Source organism: Dama dama, chromosome 8 (genome assembly GCF_033118175.1).
Source record: "Dama dama isolate Ldn47 chromosome 8, ASM3311817v1, whole genome shotgun sequence".
Lineage (NCBI taxonomy): Eukaryota > Metazoa > Chordata > Mammalia > Artiodactyla > Cervidae > Dama > Dama dama.
Genome location: NC_083688.1, coordinates 7,920,855 through 7,946,818, shown reverse-complemented (window position 1 = coordinate 7,946,818; position 25,964 = coordinate 7,920,855). Strand labels below are relative to the sequence as shown.

Here is a 25,964-nt window from a genome sequence, read left to right as displayed (position 1 = left end):
ACAGAGCCGTCGGCCCCTGCCCTTGGGGAGTCCCCAGGCCCGTAACTGGGGACCAGAGGTAGGGGTGCTCAGAGGCAGAGCAGAAGGAGGCCTGTTTGACTTGGGGATCAGTGATACTCGCCGCCCCCTCTCCCTACCCTCATATATCATAGAGACTTTGATGACAGTAGAGAGCAGGGCAGGAAAGGAGACTCCGACTTCAGGAAAATTGGGTTGCCCTTTGAGGAAAAACTTTACTTTCTACCAGGCCAACCAGTAAATCCTTAGAAGAATCAAAGAACAACGTAGGAGGTAGAGAAGATGATATTGATCGAAGGCACTCTTTACCTGCTTGTTCCACGGGGAAACCTCCCCAAACATGAAAAGACAGGAGCAGTCACAAATCAAGAGGTAGAACTGAAAATGCAAATCAGCTCGGAGTCAGAAAGCGAAATGTAAGGGCCAGTGAAGTGGGAAGCCGATTGCCACAAACAGGAGAAGGAAAGTGTTAACAAGCTTGTTAGAGAGTGGTGTGTTTTTTTTAAGGCATTAAAACCTTAAAACTTTGGAACACTAGGAAGCGGTCCTTTGTGTTGGATGAGGACAGATGATAAACATATAAAACGTTTCAGTTCTCACTGATAATAGAAGAAAGGTGTTGAAGCTTAGGGTGTTTCAGAGATCTTCCACCTTGATAGACTTGGTCATGAAGATGCTGACAACATCACAGACCCACCAACATCGTAGACCCGGCCCCACACCGATCACAATGCTTCTCTCTGGAGAGTCATCTCACTGGAGAGATCAGGGCCCCTGAATCCATCTCAGCCCTCTGTTGCAATAAAACCATTCACCGCTGCCTGGAACCTAGGCCAAGGAAATAAGCAGAGGTGTAGACAAAGATTTTTATAAACTGAAGGTCATTTTCCTTTTATTTTAAACGGTAACACAAAAATGATGATTTTTGAAGTTTTTTTTTCCCTCCTCAGGAATTTTGAATGGAGACTTTGGGGCCAAATGTTTATCTAAAAATAGAACAGAGTTCTGGAAATAACAGTTGTGTCTACAAATGAAATGTCTGTAGCTCCCAAATCAGTCCTTTTTCAAGCTCCGGTTGCACACACCAGTAAGAAATGAGCAGCAGCATAAATACCCAAGATAAGGAGATGGATAAATAAAAGATGAGGCTTCCATGAGTGGAAATATTTTGCAGCCATTAAAAATGAAGTTTATGAAGAATTTTTAGTGACATAAGTGCTTATGATGTGATGTTAAGTGAACAGGACGAAAAAAAAAAAAAAAAAAGAGGGTATGGAAATATTTACTTCATTGTCATTTTTACAACTGTGTAAAAACATCCACTTGCCCAAAAAGGGTTGCGGGAGAGAACCCCCAAATGTTAATAACAGTGTTTCTCTCTGGCTAGTGGAACTATGGGTGATTTTTTCTTCTTTTTTTATATTTTCTGTATTCTCAAAATTTTCTCTAAAGGTTACAAATTATTCTCAGGAAAAAATATATACCGATCCTAGCCCCCACCCCAAAATCCTGAGTGTCCCTGAGGAACAGCACAAAGGCCGAAAAACAGGGTGGCCAGAACACAGGGTCGGGGGAATGTGATCAGATGGGTACCAGACTTCTGGGGGACCTTGAATGCCAAGCCCAGCAGCCTGAATTTCACCCAGAGCCCTCTCTTCTGCCCCGGGGTCAAAGGAGAGAGACCCAGCCCTTCTGGAAGATGAGGGCTTCGGGCTGTTGTGAATAGCTTCCTGGTGCCAACCTCCTGCCTTTATTTCCCCCCAGGTAAGAGTTTCACGCTGACCATCACCGTGTTCACCAACCCCACGCAAGTGGCCACCTACCACCGTGCCATCAAGGTGACCGTGGATGGACCCCGGGAGCCCAGACGTAAGTGCCAAAGCCACCGGACTGACTGGGCGGGGGAGGAGGGCCCAGCGGGGTCAGCAGGGTCAGGCAGAGGGCACTGGGTCCCTGGAGCCGTGGGGACTGCAGTCCTCGCGTGCAGCGCGCCGCGGCCTCCCTGCGCTGTGTGCCTGTGCTTAGCCTGGGGCTGGAGGGAGCCAGGCTGCAAAGGGGAGGTGACGGATCAGCTTGACCTCCACCCTGCCACCCCGAGGGTTGACTGCCCACTGAGGGGGCGACGGGGGAATATGGAAAGGAAAGGATGGAAAAGACTGCAGAGAGGGCGGTGTGTGTTTGGGCAGAGATGGGGCAGATTGGCTTGACTCCACCCCAGCTTCCTCTGCCCGTGTGGGAGGGAGGGAGCACCCGAAGCAGGCGCTGCTCGGGGTGCGAGGCCACATCCCCTCCTCGAAACCCTTCCTCTGAATCTCAGTGTGACTCAAGTCTCACAGAGCCCAGATACTCCGACCCCAGGACCCACCTCTTGAGATCAGGAATGCAGATCTGATTCTGTTTATTGAGCACATATTCTGTGCAGGGAGCAGGCCATCCATGCATTTTAGCCTCAGAGAGGGTTTCGGTTTCGTTGCTTCTGCCTGCTGGATGACGCAGAGTTTCAGATTCAGATTAGGGAAACCAGAGGGGCAGCTGCAACTGCGGGCCGGAGACCTGTGTTTCCTGAATGAATGAGGGAATGAATAAATGAATGAAACAAGCAGCCGGTCATCTCTGGTTGCTTCCTGAACTCAGAGCAGAGTGCTTATGTGGACTGGCCCCGACCCTGTGGCATGATCGATGTATTGAGAGTTGCCATGTCCTTGTCTTTGTCGCCATGGCCCTTTACTGTTTAGAAAACCCTCTCTCATCTCTTGTCTCATGGGATCCTGAACCAGAGGGTCACTGGGTTCCCAGGAGGAGGAATCCAGCCCTGGGGGTGTTGAGAACCTGGCCAGGGCCTCACACTGTCTCAGGTGTAGGAAGGTGCCCAGTCTTCCCAGAAGTAGCTTTCAGTCCCAATTCCAGGGCTGAGTGGGCCTGAGGAAGGAGGCTGGGAAGGGCTATGGCTGTGCAAGGGCAACATCAGTGAAGACCACCCAGGCCTGGCCCTGGGCCCCTCTCTCTTTTGGGGAATCAGGCCTGGCCCCCCATCTGTCCAGCCCACACTAGCACCTGGCCACTGGGGAAGGGCTCAGAGCAGGGTCTTGCAGCCCTGGAAGTGTTTCCCTGCAGGCTTCTCAAGGCCACCTCCTCCACAGCCCCCGAGGCTCCTGATCACGGTCATCAGGCCCAAGTGATTCACCTCCCAGCTGGCACTTGCCCTGGCACCTTCCTGCTGGTTCCTTCCTGCAGGGATTAGATGTGGACGGGCCCATGACTGTGACCTTGGGCTTTGTGACTCGAGAGAAGTCTTGTCTCCTTTTTGGTCTCGGTTTTGTCATCTGTGAACCAGGTCAGTGACCCCAAGAGTCTCAAGGCAGTGATGGCTGGGAAGCCCTTGTAAGCCACAGGTGCATGGTACAGAGAGCAGATTCTGACCTGTCTTGCCTGGCCGGGGGACCTTGGGGCAGTCCTTGACTTCTCTGTGCCTCAGCTGCCTCCTCCAGGAAGTGGGATGATAGCATGTGGATAGTATCTGGCTGTAGCAGAGGGAGGGACCTTGTGAGTCTCTGGATCCCTGGTGTTCTGTTAATCCTTGTTGTCTGGCTTCCCCCATACTCCCACCACCACCCCCCACTGGTCGATGGTTGAACCTTTCTTGGTCAGCAGCAAGGTGGCTGCTGAGAAACCCAGGTCATAGCAGTAGAGGCATTGAGTCTCTGATGAAGGAGGTGCTATTTTACTGTAAGTCTCCAGGGGCCGGATCAGGATGAATGGGAGCCCCAGTTGGGCTCAGCGTGATGCTGAGCACTGAGGAGCCACTCCACAAAGCGGCGAGCTTCCCGTGCATAGAGGCAGGCGGGCAGGGGACTTGGAGCTTGGTGGGAAGGCTCCCAGGACCCAGCCAATGCCTGGATCCCTCAGATTCCAGAAGGGTCCAATGCCTGGACCCTCTGTGTTCAGCCCTGCCCAGCCCAGAGCTGCCCGCCGTCCCCGACTGAGGCCACTGGATGAGGACGGAGGCTCAGCTCTCTGCCCCCAGTCGAGTCCTTGTCTGCCTGTCTCTCCCTAGGTCTCCCACACCTGAGACGGCCCCTTCCTGGGGTGAGCTGGTCGGGGCAGGGATGGCATAGTTGGAGGCAGCAAGAGGAAGGGAACGAAGCTGGGCTCTCAAAGACCCTAGAGTCAGAAGCAACTCAGTGTGGGCCAGATCAGTGCTTTTAAAGCAGTTTCTTGAAACAAAATCTTGGTTGTTGTTCAGACGCTCTGATCTTAGCAGACGCTCGTTTGTAGAAAAGGGCGGATGTGGGAGGTGGCCCTCCTGGTCTCCCTTCAGAGCACCTGCTTGCTCCACCCCTCGGCCCGGCCCTGGGAGCAGGTCTCCCCAGCACCCCTGGTTCCAGCCCCAACCTGGCCTGCACTCTGCCGCCTTTGGATGCCGCCGCCTCCTTTCTCAGCTTCCATTTCCCCACCTGTAAGCGGTCAGAGGCCAGCTCAGCTAGCTGCGTTTGGTCAGTGAGCACTCCCGGGGTGCCGGGCCCTTTGCAGAGTCTTTTTGTGGGGGAGCCGCACTGTGCGCCACGTAGGATCTAAGTTCCCAGATTAGGGGTCAGACCTGTGCCCCCTGCAGTGGAAGTGTCTTAACCACTGGACTGCCAGAGAAGCCCCCAGAGTCTCTTAATTGATCCTCAAAACCCCAGGAGGAGACAGGCTGGCAGACAAAGCCGCTCGCCCCAGGGCGAGCTTCGGTACACCCTTGGGGCTCCAGCCTGGGGCCCCGGGAAGCCAGGGCCGCGTGGAAGGGCCTTCCACACTCAGGGTGCTCATCTGTAAGGCGGGGATGGCATTAGTTCCTGCTGTGGGGAGCTGTGGGTGTTCCATGAGTCTGTCGCTGACTGGCCCTCAAACTCCCCTGGTGGATGTTCGCCGGGTTTTTCTTCTGGGTTTTTCTCCTGCTTCGGGACCGTCCCCCACCCCTGCAACCCCATGTGAGGGCTGAGCCTTCTGTGGGGAGGAATGGGAGTCAAGGCTGGTCCCGGGAGCCAGGGAGCGGGCGCCTTCAGCGCCCCGAGGCCTGGCTGTGGGTTCTGTGGCTGGGTCGTTCCCCTCTGCTGCCCTGCAGAGCGTGCCCAGCCTGCAGCCAGGTGGCCAGCTGGGTTTGAAGGCTGGCTTGGTGGCTTCCTGCCTGTGTGGCCTTGGTTTCCGAGGTTCTCAGGGCTGGTGTCCCTCAGAGTCACCAGGGGCTGGTTAAGAAGCAGGTGGAACAGGATCCAGAAGCACGGTGGCAGGCGGGTCAGTGCTCGAGCGGGCCTAGGCTGGACCACAGTTTGGGAACTGCTCACCCCATCTCCCAGGCTCGGCGGTGGTGTACTTGGGAGGGCTTCCTTGGTGGCTCAGACCGTAAAGAATCTGCCTGCAATGCAGGAGACCCGGGTTTTATCCCTGGATCAGGAAGATCCCCAGGAGAAGGAAACGGCTACCCACTCCAGTATTCTTGCCTGGGAAATCCCAAGGACAGAGGAGCCTGGTGGGCTACAGTCCACGGGGTCACAAAGCGTGGACACGACTGAGCGACTAACACATACCTGGGAGGGTGGGGCGCAGGTGCACAGAGGCACGGGCCCATCTTGCCCTGAGGGGGCAGTGTCTTTTCTTCCCCAAAATATACATGGGATGATTTCAACAAATACTACTTTCCTGGGTCCCGACCATGTATCAGGCATTGTTCTAGAAACTGAGGAGGCTGCGTTGAACCCAACAGACCAGGTTCTGGCCCTCCTGGGTCTCACATGCTCGGGGTGGGGAGAGATGGTAAGTCATGCTGCTCTCACCACGGCCGTGAGGTCCCAGTCTGATGTGTGACCGGGATCCCTCCACCCTCCTCTCCTCCACCTCCGCTTTGCTTACTCCACCCTGGCCGCCCTGGCCTGCTGACCCGTCATTGAAGGAGGCAGCTTCACGCTCGGCCTCTTGGCCTTTGCCCTGCTGTTCCCTCTACCTGGGCGTGCCTCTCCCGACACCCCCTGGCCGCACAGACATCCCCGTCCCCCTAAACTCCCTGGCTTCGTTTTACTTGTCACCTTCTAAGATGCTATACAGCTCACTCATATATTTCACCTATTTTTCATCTTCCCTGATAACTGTCTGTGCGCCCCCCCAACCCTGGGTGGGCAGTGGGGGGGTCCTTTGCTTTGCCAGACATTGGTGTATACCCTGGAACACAGACGTGAGCACGTCGTAGGTGTTCAGTAGATACTTGTTGAATGAATGAATGAGGTAAAACAAATGATCAGCTAGTTCCGATTTCTGGTAGTGAGAAGTCTGGTGGAGAAAACTGAAGCTGGGGGAGGGATGGAGCGAGCAGGGCCGGGACCCACAGGGAAACGTCACCTCCTGAAGGGGTGACATTGGAGCAGAGGCCTGAAGGAGGTGAGCAGACAGCCACGGGGGCGGCTGGGAGCTGGAGACAGCGTGGGCAGGCCGAGTGACCCTGAGCCGGCCGCCAACATCAGGTCGCCATAGTTCCGTCCTCCGCTCCAGGTGTGGGCACCGGAGGGGTGCCCGGCTGAAGGAGAGGCAGCTGCTCCCAGCCCCTGGCTCCCAGGACGCACCCCCCACCCACTCCCAGGGAATGCAGCCAGCAGGCGGGAAGGGGTTAACCTCAGACCTCCGGGGCTCCCCCCTAATCAGGCCCAGGCCGCTGGAAGCCCCGCTTGTGGCCCCAGGAGGGACCCGCTGGCCCCTCGCCCGCCCGCCCGCTTCTCTGCTCAGCCGCCGACCGGCTTTCATCTGCTCACAGGGGGCCGATTCACAGCGGACCACCCCGGGCCCAGCACCCGCCTGCGATGCCGCGCGGCTGTTAAGAGCCGGGTGTAAATCTCCCGACAGGCCACAGAGCGGGCCTCGGGCCCGGGTGCCCCACCCGCGGGGCCGGGCAGACAGTGGCCGCTGTGTCTGAGCTGTGGCTGCACCAGGCCCGGGCCGGGCAGCCGAGGAGGTGGCCGAGAGGCTTCAGATGGCAGAAGAGCCCCGCGGCTGGGGCCCACGTTGTCGCCCGCAGACTGCGCCTCTCCCGCGGCCCCACCCAGCGCTGCTGCTTCTGGCTCCTGGCTCCGGTTGGCCTGCTGCCCCCCTTGCCCCCTCCACGGCAGGACACTGAGCTGGCCCGCTGCCAGCCCGGCCTTGCTGCCAAGGAGCCCAGCTGTCCTCTCTCTCGGAGGTCTGAGGAAGCCAAGACCTTAGCAGCTAAGCTCCATGCACCGCGCTCACCCTTCCGGGTTTGCCCTTCGCCATGTGCCTCCACTGTCCCATGTGGAAAATGGGTGTGATGGTAGCAGCCTCCCAGAGGATCATCACGGCCCTTGGAGATGATACGTGTGGCCTGCCTAGCACAGCACGTGGCCCATTGAAAACGTCTGCTCACGTGGTTGCCATACTTGTCTTGGGGGCCTTGTGTTGGGCAAGGGTGAAGGCAGGGGGATGGCCCTGATGGCCCCCAGGCTTCCCCCTGGAAGCACCGGGTCCCTGGCAGTCCCGGAGGATCCAGTGCTGGCCCAGGAATGAGCGGTGCCCTGGGAGTAGAGAGCAGGGACCACACCCCCCCCACCAGCCCCCACTGGAACCCAGCCTTGGTCCTCAGGCTTCTGCTGCTGTGACCCTGGGTGAGTCACCCGTTCGGCTGGGATCCAGTGTTCGTCCCCCAACTCTGATCCTTCTCGCACACCTGTGAGGCTGGGTGCACACACCTCCCCCCAGCACTCCCCCCTGCCAGTCACCGACTAGGTCATTGAGGAGGAGCTATGAATCTCGAGGGCTGAGGCCAGGCCGGGATTTCACTCTCCCCAGCCTGTCTGCACCCTCGGGAGTTAAGAGTGTGAGCTCCATTTCACAGATGACACACCAGAGGCCCAGAAGAGAGAGTGACCTGCCCCAGTCACCAGTGGGTGAGAGCTGCCCGGGACAGGCCCCGGGTCGCTGGGCCCCGGAGGCTCACACACGAGGTCGATCCTGATCGACCACCGTGATCCGTGATCACCATGAGCCCTGATCGAGGTGACGTCGGAGGGGCCCTCAGTGAGTTGAGCCTAGCTGCTTGCAGGGGGTCGGCCCGCCAGGTCCAGATGGCAAGGTGGGGGGCGCCCTCCCCCAGTGTCCCATCCTCCCTCTGTTCTGAAACATTTGGGGGCCCATCCTCTGGCTCAGCCTCAGCCCAGGGCTTAGACAGTATGATAACCACTCAACGGGTGTGGAAACCGAGGCCCAGAGGGAGGAGAGGGACTTGGGGGTTAGAGCAGGGTGTGAGTTTAGAAGGTTAGACCAGGCTTCAGAGCAGGGCGGGGCTTCTGCTGGGGTCCACTGAGACCCTCTCATCTTCCTTTTCCAGGGCCTGTCTTCCTGCACCTGCAGAGAGCGGCCCTGGGCCCTGGGCCCTGGGCCTAGGCTGGGCCCTGACAGCCAACCGTTTGGATCCCCCCCAGCTTTGCCAACCCAGGCTCCTTCATGCAGGGCGTGCTGCAGGAAGGCACGGTGGCCAGTGCTTCTCTGTGACCTCAAGCATGTCACTGGCCTTCCCCGAGCCTCAGTTTCTTCACCTGTGTACTAGGGACAGTGGTAGACACCCCTCCTCGCCGTTCCCCACCCCTCCTTCCTGCCATAGGGATGACGCGGGTGAGACAAGGCAGGGCATCAAGTGCTGAGACGCTGCAGTGGAGAAAGCGCTCCGGAAGCGTCAGCCGCCATTTAAGGCTAGCTACAGCTCTTAGCCTTGCAGAGGAGCTGTGGGGCTCTGTGCTGGGAGAAGGGGGCTTCCTGGGAAGTTGGTTGGGGTGGGCCTTGGGCTGAGCCCCAAAGGACAGGAAGACTCCTGACGGGGGCTGTACCAGAGCTGCTGCCCTGAAGTGTCTGAGGCAGAGAATACTAGAGAAACCCCGCGGACAGCAGCAGAAGGAGCAGACGGAGGGGCCCCGAGCCAGCAATCCCTGCCTCCCTTCCTTCTGGGGCCGCTTCCTGGCCAGTGGCTAGTTCTTGGAGTCTTAAGTCAGGGATTATCAAAGCTGGAGGGGCCTCGGGGAGCAGTATGTGCAGAGGGGAAACTGAGTCCTGGCGTGAAAGGACTGGGCCCCGGGTGACCCAGTGAACTGAGCCAGGGCTCCCCGCCCCCAGCCCTCACTGTGGGCTGCCGAATGAAAGAGGTCTATTCTGAAGGCCCATCTTCTTTCCTCGGGCACAGGGAGTTCTGTTCTGATCCCAGTGTGAAGGCCGGGGCCCCGAGGCTCTGAGACTCTCTGGCGCCCTGGCCCCATCGAGCCGCCTGGGCTTCCCTTCGCCCTCCCCGGCCATGACTCAGGAGCTCCACAGCGACGCAGAAGCGGTTCCCCACGTGCTGTGAAAACTCCTCTCCAGGAAGTCTGCCCTTCGCGAAGGCAGGGTGGCACGTGGTTGGAGCGCGTGCTCCGGGACCGCATTACCTGCTTTATATCCCAGATCAGTCACTTAGCGTAGGGTTCATCTTGAAGCCTCAGTGGCCCCATCTGTATAATGGGGACAAAAGGGAAGTGTCCAGAGAAGGAGCACTGGACTTGGGGTCAGGGGTCTGGGTGCCGACGCTGGCTCTGCTGGCCTGGCTTTGTGTCCCAGACAGGACTCCCCGTCCTGGCCTCAGTGTCCTGGTCTCCACGTGGAGATGATAATCTTGCCTCCCTTGGCGTGAGCTGGGGTAGAAGTGACCACACAGAGGACAGTGACCTGGGGCGGGGGAGGGTGGAGAGCGTCCAGAGACCTTGTTTGGTCAGCACCACGACCTGCAAGGGCAGTGTGTGGCCCTCCCACTGTGGCTTGGGGTGGGGGAAAGGGGTGTGACTCGAGCGCGGCCACCAGGCTGCGGGCGGTCCTCGAACCCAGGCGGGCTGTGAACCCCGCCCTCCTTCCGCCGGCCCGCGGGCATCTCTGTAAACACTCTGTACTCAGTGTGACTCAGAAACGGGGACTCTATCCGCCAGCAACAATAACAGCAGGGCCTGAGGTTTTGCAGCAGCTTTTGTGTAGCCTCATTGGCTCACTTCAAGCTTGTGGTTGGCTAAGACACCCGGATCCTTTGCACCCGAAGCTGCTGTCAGGTCAGTCTGCGGTCTCCACATCTATCCGGCCGGCTTCCTGCCTGTTGAGATTGTTCTGAATGCATTCAGGATCCAGCTCACCCACGTCACCCTGCTGTCTCCAGTGGCCGCAGCACCCAGGGCGAGAGCGTTGGCCTGAGCCCTGTGGCCCCCCCCAGAGACCCTGTCCCCAAGGATATCCTTTAGTCAGTCCTCGGTGGCTCACCTTAGACAGCCAACCAGCAAATGAAACCTCAAACTTGGAGGCTGCAAACTGGCAACCCCCGAGCAGACACATTCTGCCAAGTGGCTTATTTTGTTGTTATTGTTCTTGTTTTCAGCATACCAGGCTTCCCTGGTGGTTCAGCTGGTTAAGAATCTGCCTGCAATGCAGGAGACTCCTGTTTGATTCCTGGGGTGGTAAGATCTCCTAGAGAAGGGAACAGCTACTCACTCCAGTATTCTGGCCTGGAGAATTCCATGGACTGTATATAGTCCACGGGGTCGCAAAGAGTCGGACATAACGGAGTGACTTTCACGTTTCAGTATTTAGGTTAATCGCCGACATACATAATATGGGAGATTTCACAGCAAAGCAGGCTTTTGGCTTCTGGTAAATTGGAAACTGGCAGCACTGGGCCCACCCCCAACGGGGCACCAGTCAGCTGGGCTGGATGGCAGCTGCCCCTTCTACGAGCCCACCCTCCTCAGTCTGCCCCAGTCCCCACCCATCCCATCTGCCTCATTTATGAGACTTGCCTGGTCCTCTTAGGCATGAATTTGCATCCTCAGCTCCAGCCAAACTCACTCCAGCCCACGTTTTCCCTGTTTCCAGGGGTCCTGGGAGGCAATAGTAGGGGCTGGCTGATGTCAAGTGGGCTCATTTTGGCTGCCACATGTCCCATGGGCCCGGGCCTGGGGCCTCCTTGGAGGAGAAATTGGGTTCCCTGGTTCTTGGTGGCTTGTTGAGCCCACTGTGGCCCCCAGGACAGCCAGCTCAGGGCTCTCAGATGCCTATGAGAGCTGGTGGCAGGGGTGTGGAGCCAGCCTGGGGGCCTGTGGGTACCAGAATCCATTGCATCCTCCTTTGAAAATCGGGAATCAGGCCCATTCTGCAGCCTCCAGCTCTGCCCCCCTCGTTCCCAACAGCAGTGAAGGGTCCCATCACACTTTCCCAGCCCCGCCCCCCCCCCCCCCCGCCCTGCGCCCGGTGCCATATTCTGAGACTGTCTTCTCTTTCTCTTCAAGCTAGAAAATTCCTCATGTCACTGCAGACCCCAGGACTCAGGCGAGCCTTCTGCTCTCCCCCAGCCCATTCCCCATGCTTCTTTTCCAAGAATCCCAGGTCTAGAAAATCCTCCCCACTTCCTCGCTGTGTGACCTCAGGCAAGCCTCTTTACCTCTCTGAGCCGCAGTTCTGTTGTCTCACAGAAAGAGGACCAGGCCAGCCTGCCTGTCTCAGCAGGAACTTGGGACACACATGAGCTCAGCGAGGCCAGTCTGCCCCCACTCATGGCTCCTCACCATGACCCAGGGTGGGCTCCCGAGGTTTTGCGGAAACTCTGTGGTTTCTCTGAGGCAGGGGTACTCTCTGTACTTATCAGATAAGGAAATTGAGGGGCCCCCACCCAGGTGGGCTATGGAAGAGCAAGTTACAGAATGATACAACCAGGCTGAGACCATTCAAGAAAGTTCCATGACAAACTTGCTGTGTGTTTTCCATGCACATGAAACCCTAAAAAAGACCTGGAAAGAAAGATCTCCAAATTGATCACATGGGGATTTCTGGGCAGGATTTAGGGTGGGTCAGAGGAGCCATTAGCCTTACCTGTAATGCTTTTCTTTTCGTAGATATTCACGTGTTGCTTGTGAAATGTAAAATGAGTAATTGAAAAAGTTGTGCGTGTGTGAGTGTGTGTGAAGGGGTGGTCCCTGTGAGCCTGATGTCATTCAAGAGGGCTTGAGGGTGGCCTTGACTGGCTGCTTAAAGGCAGGGAGGGCATGGCCATCTTGACCCTGCTAGCTCCTCCAGGGTCTTGGAGACGAGGCTGGGGCCCTTCTCATGTGGTAATGGCAGAAGGATCCTGGAAAACTCTGGTAGTTTCTCCAAGCTCAATGCCCCTGTCCCCAGCTTCTGGACAAAGACGGGAGTCTGGCCTCTCACACAGTGCCCGCAGCACTTGCTGGCATCCTGGTGAATTTCCCCTCCTGTGTGAGGCCCAGAGGGGAGAAGGCATGTGCTGGGGGTTCCCAGATAGCTCTGGACTGGAGGAGCCGGCATTCCCATACTGGGCCTTCTTTCATCCTTCTTGCAGATGGAAATGCTGGGGGCGGGCAGGGAATGCTGGGGGCAGAGAATGGTACCATCACTGGGTTCTCTCCCTGCCTCCCATGGAGCTTGCCTGAGCCCCTATGCATGCCTGTTGCCTCAGATTTCCCTTCTGCCGAAAAGTATAACATAGGGACTTCCCTGGTGGTCCAGTGGCTGACTCTGCACTTCCAATGCAGGGGCCAGAGTTCTATCCTAGTCAGGGAACTAGGTCCCACATGCCCCAGCTAAGACCCGACACAGCCAAACAAATAAGTAAAAGTAAATATTATTTTTTAAAAAGTGTAACGTAGAGGTAGGTGTAGGTCATGGGCTTTGATTTGAACCCCAGGTCCAAGATCTTGACTCCAGAACCTACTGGCTATGTGGCCTGGAAGCTCTCTGAGCCTCACCTGTGGTGGCAGAAGGTCAGGGTAAGATCATGGCAGCAGCAGGGTGGCCCATACTGTCTGTTCTCTGTTCAGAAAAGAGGTTGGTAACGGCCTGTGGGTTCTCCCTGCAGAGGCCTAAGGTTAGACCGCAGGGAGAACTTCCCAACGGAGCGAGGCGTTTCTGCGCACCCACCCCGCACCCCGAGACTCTTGGGGATGAGTTGCTTATGGGTTCCATGCCCTGCAGGGCATCGGCAGAAGCTGGAGGACCAGACCAAGGCGTTCCCCGACCGCTTCGGGGAACTGGAGCGTCTGCGCATGCGGGTGACGCCCAGCACGCCCAGTCCCCGGAGCTCGCTCAGCACCACCAGCCACTTCGGCAGCCAGGCCCAGACCCCCATCCAAGGTAGGTCACCCAGCGGGGACGGCGGCGGGGGTGGGCGGGGGCCTGGGCGTGGTCCCTCTACTTCGGAGTGGAGCGGAAGCTCATGGGAAGGTCCTTGACTGCACCGCCCTGGTCTTACGTCGGAGCGCGGCTGCCCACTTGCTCCGATGCTCGTCGCGCTCTGAGGGCCTGCTCTGCGGGGTCCTGGGCTCAGCCCTTCCTTCCTTCACTCAGCAAATAGATACGGCCACCCTCCCTGCGCCATCACCGTGCCCGGCCTCAAGGACCAGTGTGAATGGACAGACACAGTCCCTCCCCTGTGCCCCAGAAGCTCCTTGTCCCCTGCGGGAAATAGCCGTTGGTCCCCCAGCATGCCCGTTAGAGTTGGACAGGACCTGCCCCAAGAGCCTGAGACAGACACTTGTCTCCCGAGGACATGGTGGGCCCCCAAACCTCGCCTTTCTCATCTCAGCAAGGTGGTTGGTTGGATGCCTCTGCCCAGGCCTGGGGTGACATTCAGATGATCTCACTGCGCTCAGACAGACTTTGTAAAGTGAGGTTGTAGCCCTGGAGGGACACAGAACTTTCACCTAAGAAAGGTCCCCACCGACCCAGAGACATCCCAGACAGGGAGGAGAAGGAGGGCGGCCTCTGGGCGGAGGCGCGGGATGGAGTCTCTCCCCCGCGGCCGGATGGACGTGGCAGGAACGTGGGAGCCCCGGTCTCAGGCGGATGTCCAGGTGTACGGGGGCCTGGCGCGCAGCAGGTGCTACGTGGATGGTGGGAGGATGAATACTGCTGTCCAGGTTCTCTTGGCCAGTAGGGTGGGGTGCAGGGGGCTGAGTGCACAGCTGACCCTCAAGCGAGGCGGGGAGGGAGCACGCTCATCCCCAGCGCTGGACGGGGGTGGGAGGGCCAGCTGCCATCAGGCACCGCGGGTGTGCATCCTTTCTCGGTCCCCCGGACCCTGGTTAGATCCCATTTGGCAGATGAGTGAACTGAGGCTTCAGAGGTGAAGGGCCGCCCTTGGATCACACAGACCATCACTGGCCAGATTCAAAATGTCCACAGCACCTGCCCTTCGGTGCCTCCTGTAGTTCTGAGGGCCCAGGCCAGGGGGTCTGTACTTGGTCTCTCCATTACGGGAGGCCCTGCCCTCAGCCATGGCTGTGTGTGCCAGGCACGATGGCATACTGATGAAGCCCCCTGGCGTGAAGAGAAATTTCCTCCCTTCTGGCCTGGGGAGCTGAGCCTTGGCGCTGCTGAGCCCCGAAGGTGGGGAGAGGCCCCCCACCCCTGTCCTGCAGCTCTGGGCCAGGGGCTGTCCACTTTGAGACATTCAGCAACTCTTGAATCCAGGGCACCTCAGGGTGGAGAGGTCTGAGCTCAGGAGGCAGGGAGAGGTCTTCTGGGCTCGTGCCCACCTCTACCCAGAAGCTGTCCGTGTTTCCGTCACCCACCAGCCAGCCTTTGTGCAGGTAAAGTGGTCTAAGATGCCAGGTCTTCTGCCATGGGAGGGGCTGGGACCCAGCCAGGGACCCCCGGACCCCAGCAGGTGGGCACAGAGTGGTGTCCCGGCCAGCAGCTCCCATGGAAGGAGAGCCCCCCCCCCCCCCCTTCCAGCTGTGTGGACATGGCTTGGGAATCAGCGCCTGACGGAGTCTCAGACAGACCTGCTCACCCCTGTCTGGCCCCAGAGGGCCAGGCCTGGCCCAGCAGCAGGCAGAGGCCCTGCCTCCCCAGAGCCTGGGAGGAGAGGAGGTTGGGCCTGTGTGGGACACCGGCTGACCCCACCCCACCCCTTTGGAGTGAGAGGAAGGGCTTCTGACATCCAAGACCAGGGAAGGAGCCTGACCTTTGCAGTCAGGTAGGCTCTGCCAGGCACTGGCTGTGTGATCTTCCGCAAGTCGCTTCCCCTCTCTGAGCCTCAGTTTTCTCATCTCTAAAGTGGGAAGAAGGAGGCATCTGTCACCGAGGGGATGTTGGTAGAGCCAGGCTTGGGGAGTCCCTCTTTCTGACCCTCCCCTCCTGGTGGGACAGATCTCTGCCTTCAGACTCCATCCTGGGGGTCCTCTTCAGGGCACCCCCCCACCACTCCTCTTGGTTCCTGTTAACAGCTTTGACCCCCCAGCTTTGGTCACTGGCAAGCAGCGCTGAGGCCCCAACCCTCCCATATCCCAGCCCCCAGCCCCCTGGCTGCGGCCGCCCACAATGGGGGCTTCTCACAGCTCAAAGGCCTCATTCAGCCACCACGCAGCAGCTGGGGCAATTTGGAGAAGAAAATAAACATTTCCTCCCAGTGTTGGGATTGGCCGCTCGACAGCGGCCTGGCCAGCTCAGGTTTCCTGGGGCTACTGGGCTGGAGGGAATGGGGGGGGGGGCAGGAGCTAAGGGGTGCTGAGGGCAGATGCTCCCCCCGCCACCCTGCCCTGGGAGGGAGATGGGAGGGGATGGTGGCAGATCCAGGCAGGACTGCCCACAGCCCACGGGACCCCCTGAGGGCCACACACACCCAGGCCCAGCAGGCACAACCCCTGTGTTTAGCAGACTGCAGTCCTGTCATTGCATCCTGGGGTCCCTGTTTGGGTCCCCTTTGTTTTGAAAAAAGGCTTCCCTGTCATAGGGTCAGCACTCACTTTTCTGAGCTCAGAGCAAGGTGTTAGTCTCATGCTCAGCTCTTCCGGGAGGTGCCAGGCGATGCCCCCAAGGCTTCTTCCCCGGGGTTGGGAGGTGAGGATGGGAGCCAGGCTCCCTTGACCCCCTAGGCTTCAGGGCAGCACTGACCAGTCAAGAGATCTGTTAGGGAGGGTAGCAGGTGTGCCAGAAGACCCCAGTCTCCCGGACCCTCGCCCCCCATCTCCCCAACCTGGAGCCTGGGCGCAACATTGCATTCTGGTCCATGTCCAGGACCAGAGCCTGCTGCTGAGGAAGCAACCTCCAGCTGAGCCGGAAAGACCCCAAAGCCCAGAGAGGTTGCAGGTGTTATCTGAGGCCACACAGCGCCTCAGGCAGACCTGGGAAAGCAAAGCCTAGAGCACCTGCAGCTCTTATCCCAGCCACGCCTCAGGCCCTGCAGACCATGCCTGCCTGGAGCTGGCCAGGGTAGGGGCTAGGCACCTCCCGAGTCCTCTCTGGCCCCTAGTCTTTGGTGGACAGAGGGCTTGGGGACAGACTGACTTCCCAGTGGAACTGCTGCTGGGAGCTCACCCGCCCTCCACCCCACTGCTGCCCAGAGTCACCCCTGTGGCCAGGGTACAAGGAAGGACTGGGGTCAGGGGCTCATCTTTGCTGGGCCCCAAATGGGCCGGTTTTCCTGGGTGCCAAGAGTGGGAGGTGTCACAGCCACAGCGGCAGCACCAGCCCTCATCACAGCCCACGCTGCGCTGTGCCCAGTGTCAGCACTTTGCATGTATTAAATCCCTAGGGCCTGTTATCGTCTCCGTTTTTCATGTGGGACAACCCGATGGACAGAGAGGTTAAGTGACTTGCCCAGGGACACACAGCTAGTCAGAGTCAGAACTAAGATCTGTATCTAAGCTTGGAGACGATATAGTTAACTTCCAATGTGCCGCCTCAGAGATGGGACAGCTACCCCTCAGGCACGTGTAAGTGCTCAGGACCAAGAACCCCCGGATTCCGCGCCAGGTCCCCGGTGCTGTGTGACCCTTCCGCGAGTGCCTCACCCTCTCTGAGTCTCAGGTTTCCTGCTAAGGGATTTGGACTCATTCCTGAAGCCTCTTGGGAAGTTGAGGGTTTGGGAGTCTGTGATTACAAAAGGCGAGGCAGAGGCTAGGATACCCGCGTCTTGGAGCCAAACCCCTGGGGGAGTCAGGGCAGGGCTTGGGCTGTACGCTGGGTCTCTCTGCGATGTGGGCAGAGCCCAGGCCGCCAGACCCCCTCGATCTGCCATCTCACTTTGTTGTGGAGGCAGGTGAGAGCAGCATCTGACCCTTGTCTGGCCACCAGGCAGCTCCAGGCTGCAGGCAGCCCTAGAGATGACAGGCCCAGGGTGAGGCCGGGTGGCAGGCACAGAGCCGCGGTGGACGCAGCCCCCTCAAATGCAGGCCAGACAGCTCCCGTAGCCTTGCTGAGCCCCACTGGGCAGAGAGGTGAGGCGGGCACACGCACACGGGTACACCCCAGTGGGAGCAGAAAGCAGAGAGCCCCTGACGTTTGTGCAGAGTTCAGTCCTTTGTGCAACATAGGAGAAGCCATCTTTCTCTTTCTGCCTGTTCCCTTTGTCTGCAAAAAGCAGGACTAACTCCTTATCTCGCAGGACCACCAGAGACCCTCTTCACACCCATGGTCTTCCCAGTTCTTACTTAACCCAGAGGGAGAGAGGGAGGCAGGAGCTGCTGGGCCAGGCTGCTGGGTGGCCGGTGCTGGCCCCATCCTCGGGGTCCCCGACACCAACAGCCCAGCTGGGGGCCCAGCTTCACCCCCTCGACGGGCCCCTGCTTGGCCAGGCTGTGACAAGGACTCTGGGAGGAGAGAGACAAGCACCACCCCCACCCCCCGCTTCCCAGCCACCCACAGCCCAGACACCTGCTCTCACCTGTCCCCAGGTGGGGGCCGGATTCGGAGTCCGCAGGCTCCAGCCCCGGAGCAGCCCAGAAGGGTCAGAGCAGAGCCAGACCTAGAACCAGGGGGTCCCCCACACGGGCCTATGAACCAGAGCCTGAGATCCTTTTTGTTTTTTCTCTTTCTTTAAAAATCAATCTATTTTTTAATTTTTGGCTGCACTGGGTCTTCGTTGCTGCCTGTGGGATTTCTCCAGTTGTGGCGAGTGAGGGCTGCTCTTCCTTATGGGGCGCAGGCTTCTTAGGGCAGTGGCTTCTCTTGTTGGCAGAGCACGGGCTCGGTGGCCGTGGCCCGACGGCTCAGTTGCCTTGCTCGTGCGAGATCTTCCCGGACCAGGGATCGAACCCGCGTCGCCTGCTGTGGCAGGTGGATTCTTAACCCCTGGACCAATCAGGGCCGTCGCCCAAGGTCATTCTTAAAGAAGGGTCCCCGGGGCGGGACGAGTGTGGGGGGCGTCGGGCTGCGACTGACCGGTCCCTCCTTGCTGTCCACCCCCTCCCACCAGGCACCTCGGAACTGAACCCCTTCTCCGACCCCCGCCAGTTCGACCGCTCCTTCCTGCCGCCCCTCACGGAGAGCCGCTTCCCCGACCCCCGGATGCATTATCCAGGGGCCATGTCGGCCGCCTTCCCGTACAGCGCCACGCCCTCGGGCACCAGCATCAGCGGCCTCAGCGTGGCCAGCATGCCGGCCACCGGCCGCTTCCACCACACCTACCTCCCGCCGCCCTACCCGGGGGCCCCGCAGAACCAGAGCGGGCCCTTCCAGGCCAACCCGTCCCCCTACCACCTCTACTACGGCGCGTCCTCGGGCTCCTACCAGTTCTCCATGGTGGCCGGCAGCGGAGGCGGCAGCAGCGGGGGTGACCGCTCCCCGACCCGCATGCTGGCCTCCTGCACCAGCAGCGCCGCCTCGGTCGCCCCCGGCAACCTCATGAACCCCAGCCTGGGCGGCCAGAGCGACGGCGTGGAGGCCGACGGCAGCCATAGCAACTCGCCCACCGCGCTGAGCACGCCCGGCCGCATGGACGAGGCCGTGTGGCGGCCCTACTGACCGCCCGCGGCAGGGTGGACGGCTCTCACCGGCAGCGCGCGGCGGAGGGGAGAGACCCCCAAGAACCTTCCAGACAAGCGCGGCGGGCCCAGCTCCAAGGCTCAGGGCACCAACTGGACTTAATGCTCCGGGGCAGTCATGGGCCCCAGACGGGTCCACCGTCCCAGGGGGTGGCCCCGGAGCTGGTGGTTGGCTCTAAGAGCGTCTTATCCCAGAGCCACGTCTTTGTACAGAGGGGTTGGGACCTCTCCCAGGACCCCACCCCCAGCCCAGATCATCTCATCCCATGTCCCTGTGGGAGAAGTCCCCTCCTGCCACCCGCCCGCCCCCGCCCCCTCCCTGCCCAGGGTGACCCGGCTGTGCCCAGCTATGCCCACTGCTGTCAGGGGCCCAGGCCCCCTGGACAGAGACCATCTCTTTCCCAAAGAGAGGTGGTGTTTGCCCACATGGTTTGCCCTCTTATCCACAGAGCCCTAGAAAGACCTCCCCCCGCCATCTTCCTCAGAGACCCCTCACCCCGTGGGCCCAGCCCTTCCCTCCACATTTACACTAGTTGAGTCACAACTGGAAGGTTCCCCCAGCCCTGAAAGGGGGGCTTCCTCATGGTATGGATGAGGAAGCAACCCCTCCAGAGGCCCCGGGGAATCGCTAGCAGAGATGGAAAGAGAACACCCCAGGCCCGCCCCCCTACCTGAGCTCTGCTCCCCCACAAATCGTAGCAGCTAAGAGGCCCCAACCCGGTCCCAGGGCCCCAGAGCAGACTGGCCTGTGACAGCAGGTCCCTAAAACCAGGGCGGGCACCTGCAGACGGGGCCTCCGTGCACTTTACCAGTCCAAGCCGTTCGCCCTCTCCTCCCTCTGGGGCCTGGGAAGGGTCCCCTTTCCCCTAGGCTGGTCTCCCATGTTGCCATTTTTGGAGAGAGCACCAGGACCGGACAGGTCCTAGCAGAAAGCCTTGGGGTGAGGGGTCATGGGGTCAGATGTCAGCCTCCCAATCCTACCTAGGTCCAGCCAAGCTGCACACACCCCTGACCCCCAGCCTCCTGAGAAGGCCCAGCCAAACCTCCCAACCTCTGACATACAACCTTCCATTTTTAACCAGCCTGCTCCCAGAGCAGTCTTGAACAACAACAACAAAATAGAAAAACAAGTTGTCAAAGCTGGTTTTAGAAAAAGAAGTTTCTCAAACATTTTCAGACACCCAGTCCCTTACAGGAAAAGGCCCCGTGATAGTGAATGATACGCACCCCACCCCCTCGAGGGTGTGGAATTGTTAGCCACACCCCCAAAAACCTCCTCAAGATGTCACATTCCTTCAGCAGCATCCTACCAGCTGCCACCATAGGGAAACCCTACTGTGGAACAAAGGAAGCGCCGGTGAAAGGCTGGAATCTTATGTCTGTGACTCTTCAGGCGTCTGTTCTCGTTCGAGAGGGTGTGAGCTGGGGCGCGGTGGCTGAGTGAGGGCAGATCACAAGAGCTGTTAAGAGCTTGGCAGCCTCAGCCCCGGCTCTGTTCACGGGAAGTGCTACAGTTTGCAGATGGGAAAACAGTCCTGGCCCCCCGGTTTAGGCACGTCCGAGTGTTCTGGTTCTAGAAAGGCATAAGAAACCCATGCCTGAGGGTTTTTTTTTTTTTAATTCTAGAAAGGCAGAAGGGGAACAGGACAAGAAAACTCTTAGAAGCATTGGGCAGCATGTGGATTTAGTCGCTGTTTTCGGCCCCATCTTCTGTGGAGGTGGGAATCTCCACAAAGTGCCCCTTGGCGGTTGTCTCTGTAACAGCACTTGGCCAGCCCGTCACCCCAGCCTGCAGCCACCGCCGGAGAAGCACACGGGGTACACACTCAGGCAGGTTAGGAAGTCCTTCTGGTGGTCTTACTCAACCCCCCTCTTGCTGCAGTTTGTCTTCTGGAAAAAAAGCACGTCTCCATCCCTTTAAAACAGCTGCTGGGGGATTCCACTGACTCCCTCAGGCAGCGTGCAGGTTCTGGGGGGGCAGGCTCCCCACTCCTCCTCAGGAAGCAGCTACAGATTCACTGCCCCGGTGTCTTCTCTCCTGTTCCCTGTGGTTGTACACGGGCCCCAGGCTCCAGCGGGAGGCACCCTTGGGTCCCCAGGGCCCAGCACTTTGTAGCCCTCCCCACCCCCCCAGATGACTACCCGCTTCCTGATATCCAAGCCCTGGTCGGGGCAGGGACCGGAAAATAAATTGACCCCTTCACCCCCTGCCCAGTCCCCAACTAAAAGTGATGGCAGCCATGCTGAGTCTTGTTTTTTTAATGCCCATGGTGGGTGCAGACAGCTTGGGCTGGTAAAAATGGGTCCTTATTTACAAGGCTGCTTTAAAGTCATACGAGGCAAACACACTGGCTCGGAAAGCAAGAGGAATCAAGGGGTATGGGTACCGTTTACTGTAAGCCTGTTGGTGATGGGTACAGGTTGGTTGTGACATATTGTCATGCTGATATGTTCATACGTGCTATACGCATACCTTCCGTAAAACCGTCCCAGGGCTGGGAAGAGGGTGGGGGAGGGATGGAAACTTGCTTTGCACTATAATTTGCTTGGTGTGTTTGTTTTTAATGCACAATTTGCTTGTACAGTAAACCGTCTTCTATACTATTTAACTGTAACATGGGATTTTGACTGATTTGTTACAACAATAGGACTCTGAGATGTGTCAGAGGACCCTCGTGCCAGACCTCCAGGGCTGTGTGCATTGGGTGGGGCCTGGGGGGGGGGTGGTTGCGGTGGGAGAGGATGGAGCCCTCCCACCATGGCCAAGGAGGAAGAGGGCAGGGCCTGGGGGCAGGACCAGGACTGACCTCGATGATTTGGAGACCCCCACTCCCACCCCCAGCGCCCTGGCCTCCCTGCATGCAGCTCCATCAGGAATGGCCAGAGAGACCACTCTGGGCTAGAGCAGCTGGCGAGGCCTCCTCCTGGTGTGGCTGGAACACCAGGGAAACTGACGTCTGCAGGAGCCGCCATCCCTCCTCCTCTCACAGGTGAATCCACAGGACAAACGGGGCCCCTCCTCCAGCTCGTCCCCCAGGCCCTGAGTCAGGAGGGGCCGAGGCGGGTGGACTGTGGCGCGGCCTCGGCGAGAGCCCTGCACTGGGAGCTGTTTGCTGCAGCATTTGACGACCTGGCAGCCATCAGAGGTGCAAGGCGGGCAGCGCCAGCAGCTCCCCCAGCGTGCGGATGAGGGGACCGAGGTGCAAAGAGGGGTGTCATCTGGCTCCGCCTCTCCGCAGAGTTGTTTGTGGCTGATGGTGGGGCCCGTGGGTGTGATGGTGTGGGGACCTGGCTGGGCTGCCTCCCTCCCCACCCCACCAGCAAGGAGGCCTGGCGCGCCGTGCCTGTCCAGCTGGGATTTGAGGAGGGGAAATTTCATAAAACAGACCTTATTTTTGAGTGAAAAGACTTCAAAAGCTAATCCCAAGACTTTGCCTTGTTCAGTTAGGTTGGTCTGCCCGAAACCCAACACCCAGCAGGAAGTTCCCCTTTCCCCAGCCAAACCCTGATCCCCGCCCCTCTGCCCTGCAGCACCCCTTCTGCCCCAGGGCCAGCAGAGTCTTCTCTGAGCAGGAGTCCAGCCAGAGCGGCAGGCTGGCTCTGAGTGGCCTCTGCCTGGATGAGCAGGACTGGTCCTGAAGCAGCATCTATAAGCCAACACTCTGCTTCCATGTATGTGTTTGTGTGGGGGCACTTTGGAGGGCTTCCCAGGTGGCGCTAGTGGCAAAGCACGCTGCCTGCCAAGGCAGGAGAAGCAAGAGACGTGGGTTCCATCCCTGGGTTGGGAAGATGCCCTGGAGAAAGAAATGGCAACCCACTCCAGTACTCTTGCCTGGAGAATTGTCCATGGACAGAGGAGCCCGGCGGGCTACAAGGTCACAAAGAGCTGGATGCGACTCGGAAGTGACTTAGCAGGCTTGGAGGGGATGATGGAGGTTCTAAGTGAGCCCCAATTCAAGCTCCTCCCGGCCGGCCACACTTGGGTGCCGCAGCTGAGAGAAAAGGAGGTGTGACCTCCACAGCCCCTGACTCAGAGCTCCAGCGCCTTCACCCCAGAAGGCACAGAAACGGCACACCCAGCTTCCCAGAGGGAAACGGAGGTCCAGAGAAGTCTAGGACTTGCCTGAGGTCACACAGTTCTGGGGCTGAAGGGGCAAGCGCTGCAGTGACTACATCAGCCTGCAGGTGGCAGCAGACGGGGAGCGTGGCCCTTCCCCTTCAGAGAAGGTGGAAAAGGGACGTGGCCTCAGTTACGGCCAGAATTCAGGTTAGGTATTAAGAAGAACTTCCTAACCTCAGGAGGGTCATCCCAGAAGGGCCTGGGAAATGTCTCGATATGGAAGAAGGATTTTCCTTCCTTCTTGAGCTCTGTGGCCGTGGGAGGTCCCTGTCCCTCTCTGAGCCTCCCTTTTTATTCAGACATTACACAGGCACCTACTATGTGCCAGGTATGTAGCAGAACCCAGGTCCCGTGGTCCCTAGAGGCCCCGCTCTGGGACAGAGGTTTACTTGGCTTGCCGGGAAGGTTGACGTCCCTAGTCTGGCAACCGCAGCCTACTAATGGAGCCCTGGCCCAGGCCCCCCACCTCCCGCACCTCCCGTCCAGGGTGAGACCTTTCTGTTCCAGAGTCTGTGAGCCCTTGAACCCTAGAATTCCATTTTGAGGCTCGAGGACTTGGTCCAGTTTGGACAGCGCCTACAGGCTCACCGGCCCCTGCCCAGCCCCACAGGCCAGAGGCTGAGAGAGGTGGTCCAGGCTTCAGGACGCCCAGGGGTGGTCTGCTGGGTACTGGGCTGTGCTTGGCACCCCTCGCTGAGGGATGACGTGGCCCCAGACCGACTTCTAGCCTTCTGGGCTTCTGGCCTTGGAGAAGACTTGGACTTTCATTGTGAGAGATGGACGCCTTGGCAGGGGTCTTGAGGCCCGGGGCGGGGCGGAGGAACTGTGAGGGTCAGAGGAGACAGTGAGGGGCTGCCTGGTGTGGGGCCAGCCCCCGGTGTTATGGGGAAGGGCCTCAGACCTGCCTCTCTCCCCTGCTGCCCCGGACTGCACCCCATAAACACAGCCAGCCAGGCGCCCCCCCACCCCCGCCCCCAGCGTGACGCAGGGGGCAGTGCTGAGCTGCCCCAGACACTCAGATTGGCCACGTGAGCCGGGAATGCACCTCAGTGGGCCGGTTCATTTTGGGGTCGTAAATGAAATGAGCTGTCAAACGGACTGGGGGGTGGGGGTGGAGGTGGAGGGGCGCCAGAGTGAAAGAATGAACTGTTCCTTGCGGAAACTCAGGGTGCCCCCATTCCTCCCCAGGAGGGCCAGTGGAGCCGGGGTGAGGGGCCATGTCCCCCAGCATCCGCATCCACACCTGTGTGGCCCAGCGGCTCGAGGAGCCGGGGAGCCGGATTCCAGGCTTCCTATTTTTAGTTTCGCAGCTCGAGGCCTGCTGTTTGTTTTATATATTTATATTCACCCGCAGAGGGAGCCGGCCCTGGGCCCGGCCCGGAGGCAGCCCGCGAGCAAAGGAGAGGGGGCCAAGCCCTAGAGCCCGCGTTCTGGAACCACCCTCCCTGGTGCCCAGGCCAGCTGCTGAAACCGCGGGGGCCTCGTGGATGTCCTAATGGGTGGCCCCCACTTGGGCCACACACCCCACTCTGCTCTTCTGGGCTGGTGTCTTCAAGGCCTTGGCCAGAGTTCATTCACTCATTCACCAGAGACCCAAGCCCCACACCACTCCACGGGCTGAACCGGCAAGCAAAAAAGGCCAATAAGACAGAGTTGTGCCCCCGGGGAGTTCATGGGGCAGGCAGACAGGAAGACAGGAGGGCTAAGCCAGGGGATGCAGGGTGCGGCTGAGACAGGATGGAAAGATGAACAGAAGTTCTCTAAGCCGCAGGAGAGCCTCTAGGTGGAAGCAACCATACATGCAGAGCCTGGAGGATAGAAGTACGTCTAAGCTGGAGTGGACACTGGGGCGTATGGAGGAATGGTGAGGGGACCATATGGGAGGCGGGCAGCCCAGGAGGTCACAGGGGCTGCAGGTCGAGCTGAGGGGCTTGGATTTTGGTTCTGCAGGCACTGGGGAGTGGGGGAGTGTTCAGATGGGTGTGTGTTGGGGGGATCACCATGGCAGCCTGGACTGTGGACTGCAGGAGGGTGCAGAGGCCGACTCACAGGCTACTGCAATAGTCCAGGCAAAGAAGGATGACGCCGGTGCGAAATGGCTGGAGGAGGACCTCAGTTCCTTAAGGCATCTTCAGCACAAAAGTCACAGGAAGGATTGCTGCTGTTGTTCAGTCGCTGAGTCATGTCCGACTGACTCTCTGCTGCCCCACTGATTGCAGCATGCAGGCCTCTGGCCTCCACTGTCTCAGAGCTTGCTCAGATTCACATACATCGAGTCGGTGATGCTCTTTGACCATCTCATCCTCTGCCATCCCCTTCTCCTCCTGCCTTCCGTCTTTCCCAGCATCACGATCTTTTCCAGTGAGTCGGCTTTTCCCATCAGGTGGCCAAAGTATTGGAGCTTCAGCTTCAGCATCAGTCCTTCCAGTGAATATTCAGGGTTTATTCAGGAAGGATCCAGTGCCCCAAACCGCAGATTCAAGTGTCTCTTGGTTTCCTGGGCTCACTGGGGACAAAGTTTTGATAATAGTTTTTGTTGTTGCCAAGTGCATAATAACAGCAACCCTGCCCTCTCCGTGATCCTCGGGCTCGTTACCCCGCACAGGTCTTAGTGAAGCCTTATGTCCTGGCTCATGACAACCCCTCACCGCCCCCCCCCGAGGTCACATACAGCCTCTCAGACTAAAGGGCCCAGTGCTCAAAATCTGGTCCTGGCACCCCTAAAATGTAATGATTGTAAGATCTAATGTCTGAGGTTCCCAGATTCTGTGTATTAAATTTTAAAATCAAAATTTTAAAATTGAAGTAGAGTTGATTTAGAATATTATATTTGTTTCAGGTATGCAGCTTGGTATACTCTATTTTTCAGTATTTTTGCAGATGACACTTCATTAAAAGTTATTACAAGATAATAGCTGTAATGGAAGGACTGATGCTGAAGCTGAAATTCCAGTACTTTGGCCACCTGATGCGAAGAACTGACTCATTTGAAAAGACCCTGATGCTGGGAA

At 58.7% G+C, this 25,964-nt stretch overlaps 1 protein-coding gene across 1 annotated transcript in view; it reads left to right on the top strand.

Annotated features, from left to right (window-relative positions):
• Positions 1-21,437, top strand: part of RUNX3 (RUNX family transcription factor 3) — a 65,944-nt gene extending 44,507 nt beyond the window's left edge. Inside the window, exons 5-7 of the mRNA XM_061148232.1 lie at positions 1,783-1,887; positions 13,042-13,200; positions 18,266-21,437. Of these exons, the coding sequence (XP_061004215.1) occupies positions 1,783-1,887; positions 13,042-13,200; positions 18,266-18,813 (812 nt within the window). The 3' untranslated portion in view covers positions 18,814-21,437. The remainder of the gene's footprint in view (positions 1-1,782; positions 1,888-13,041; positions 13,201-18,265) is intronic.
• The last annotated feature ends 4,527 nt before the right edge of the window (positions 21,438-25,964 follow it).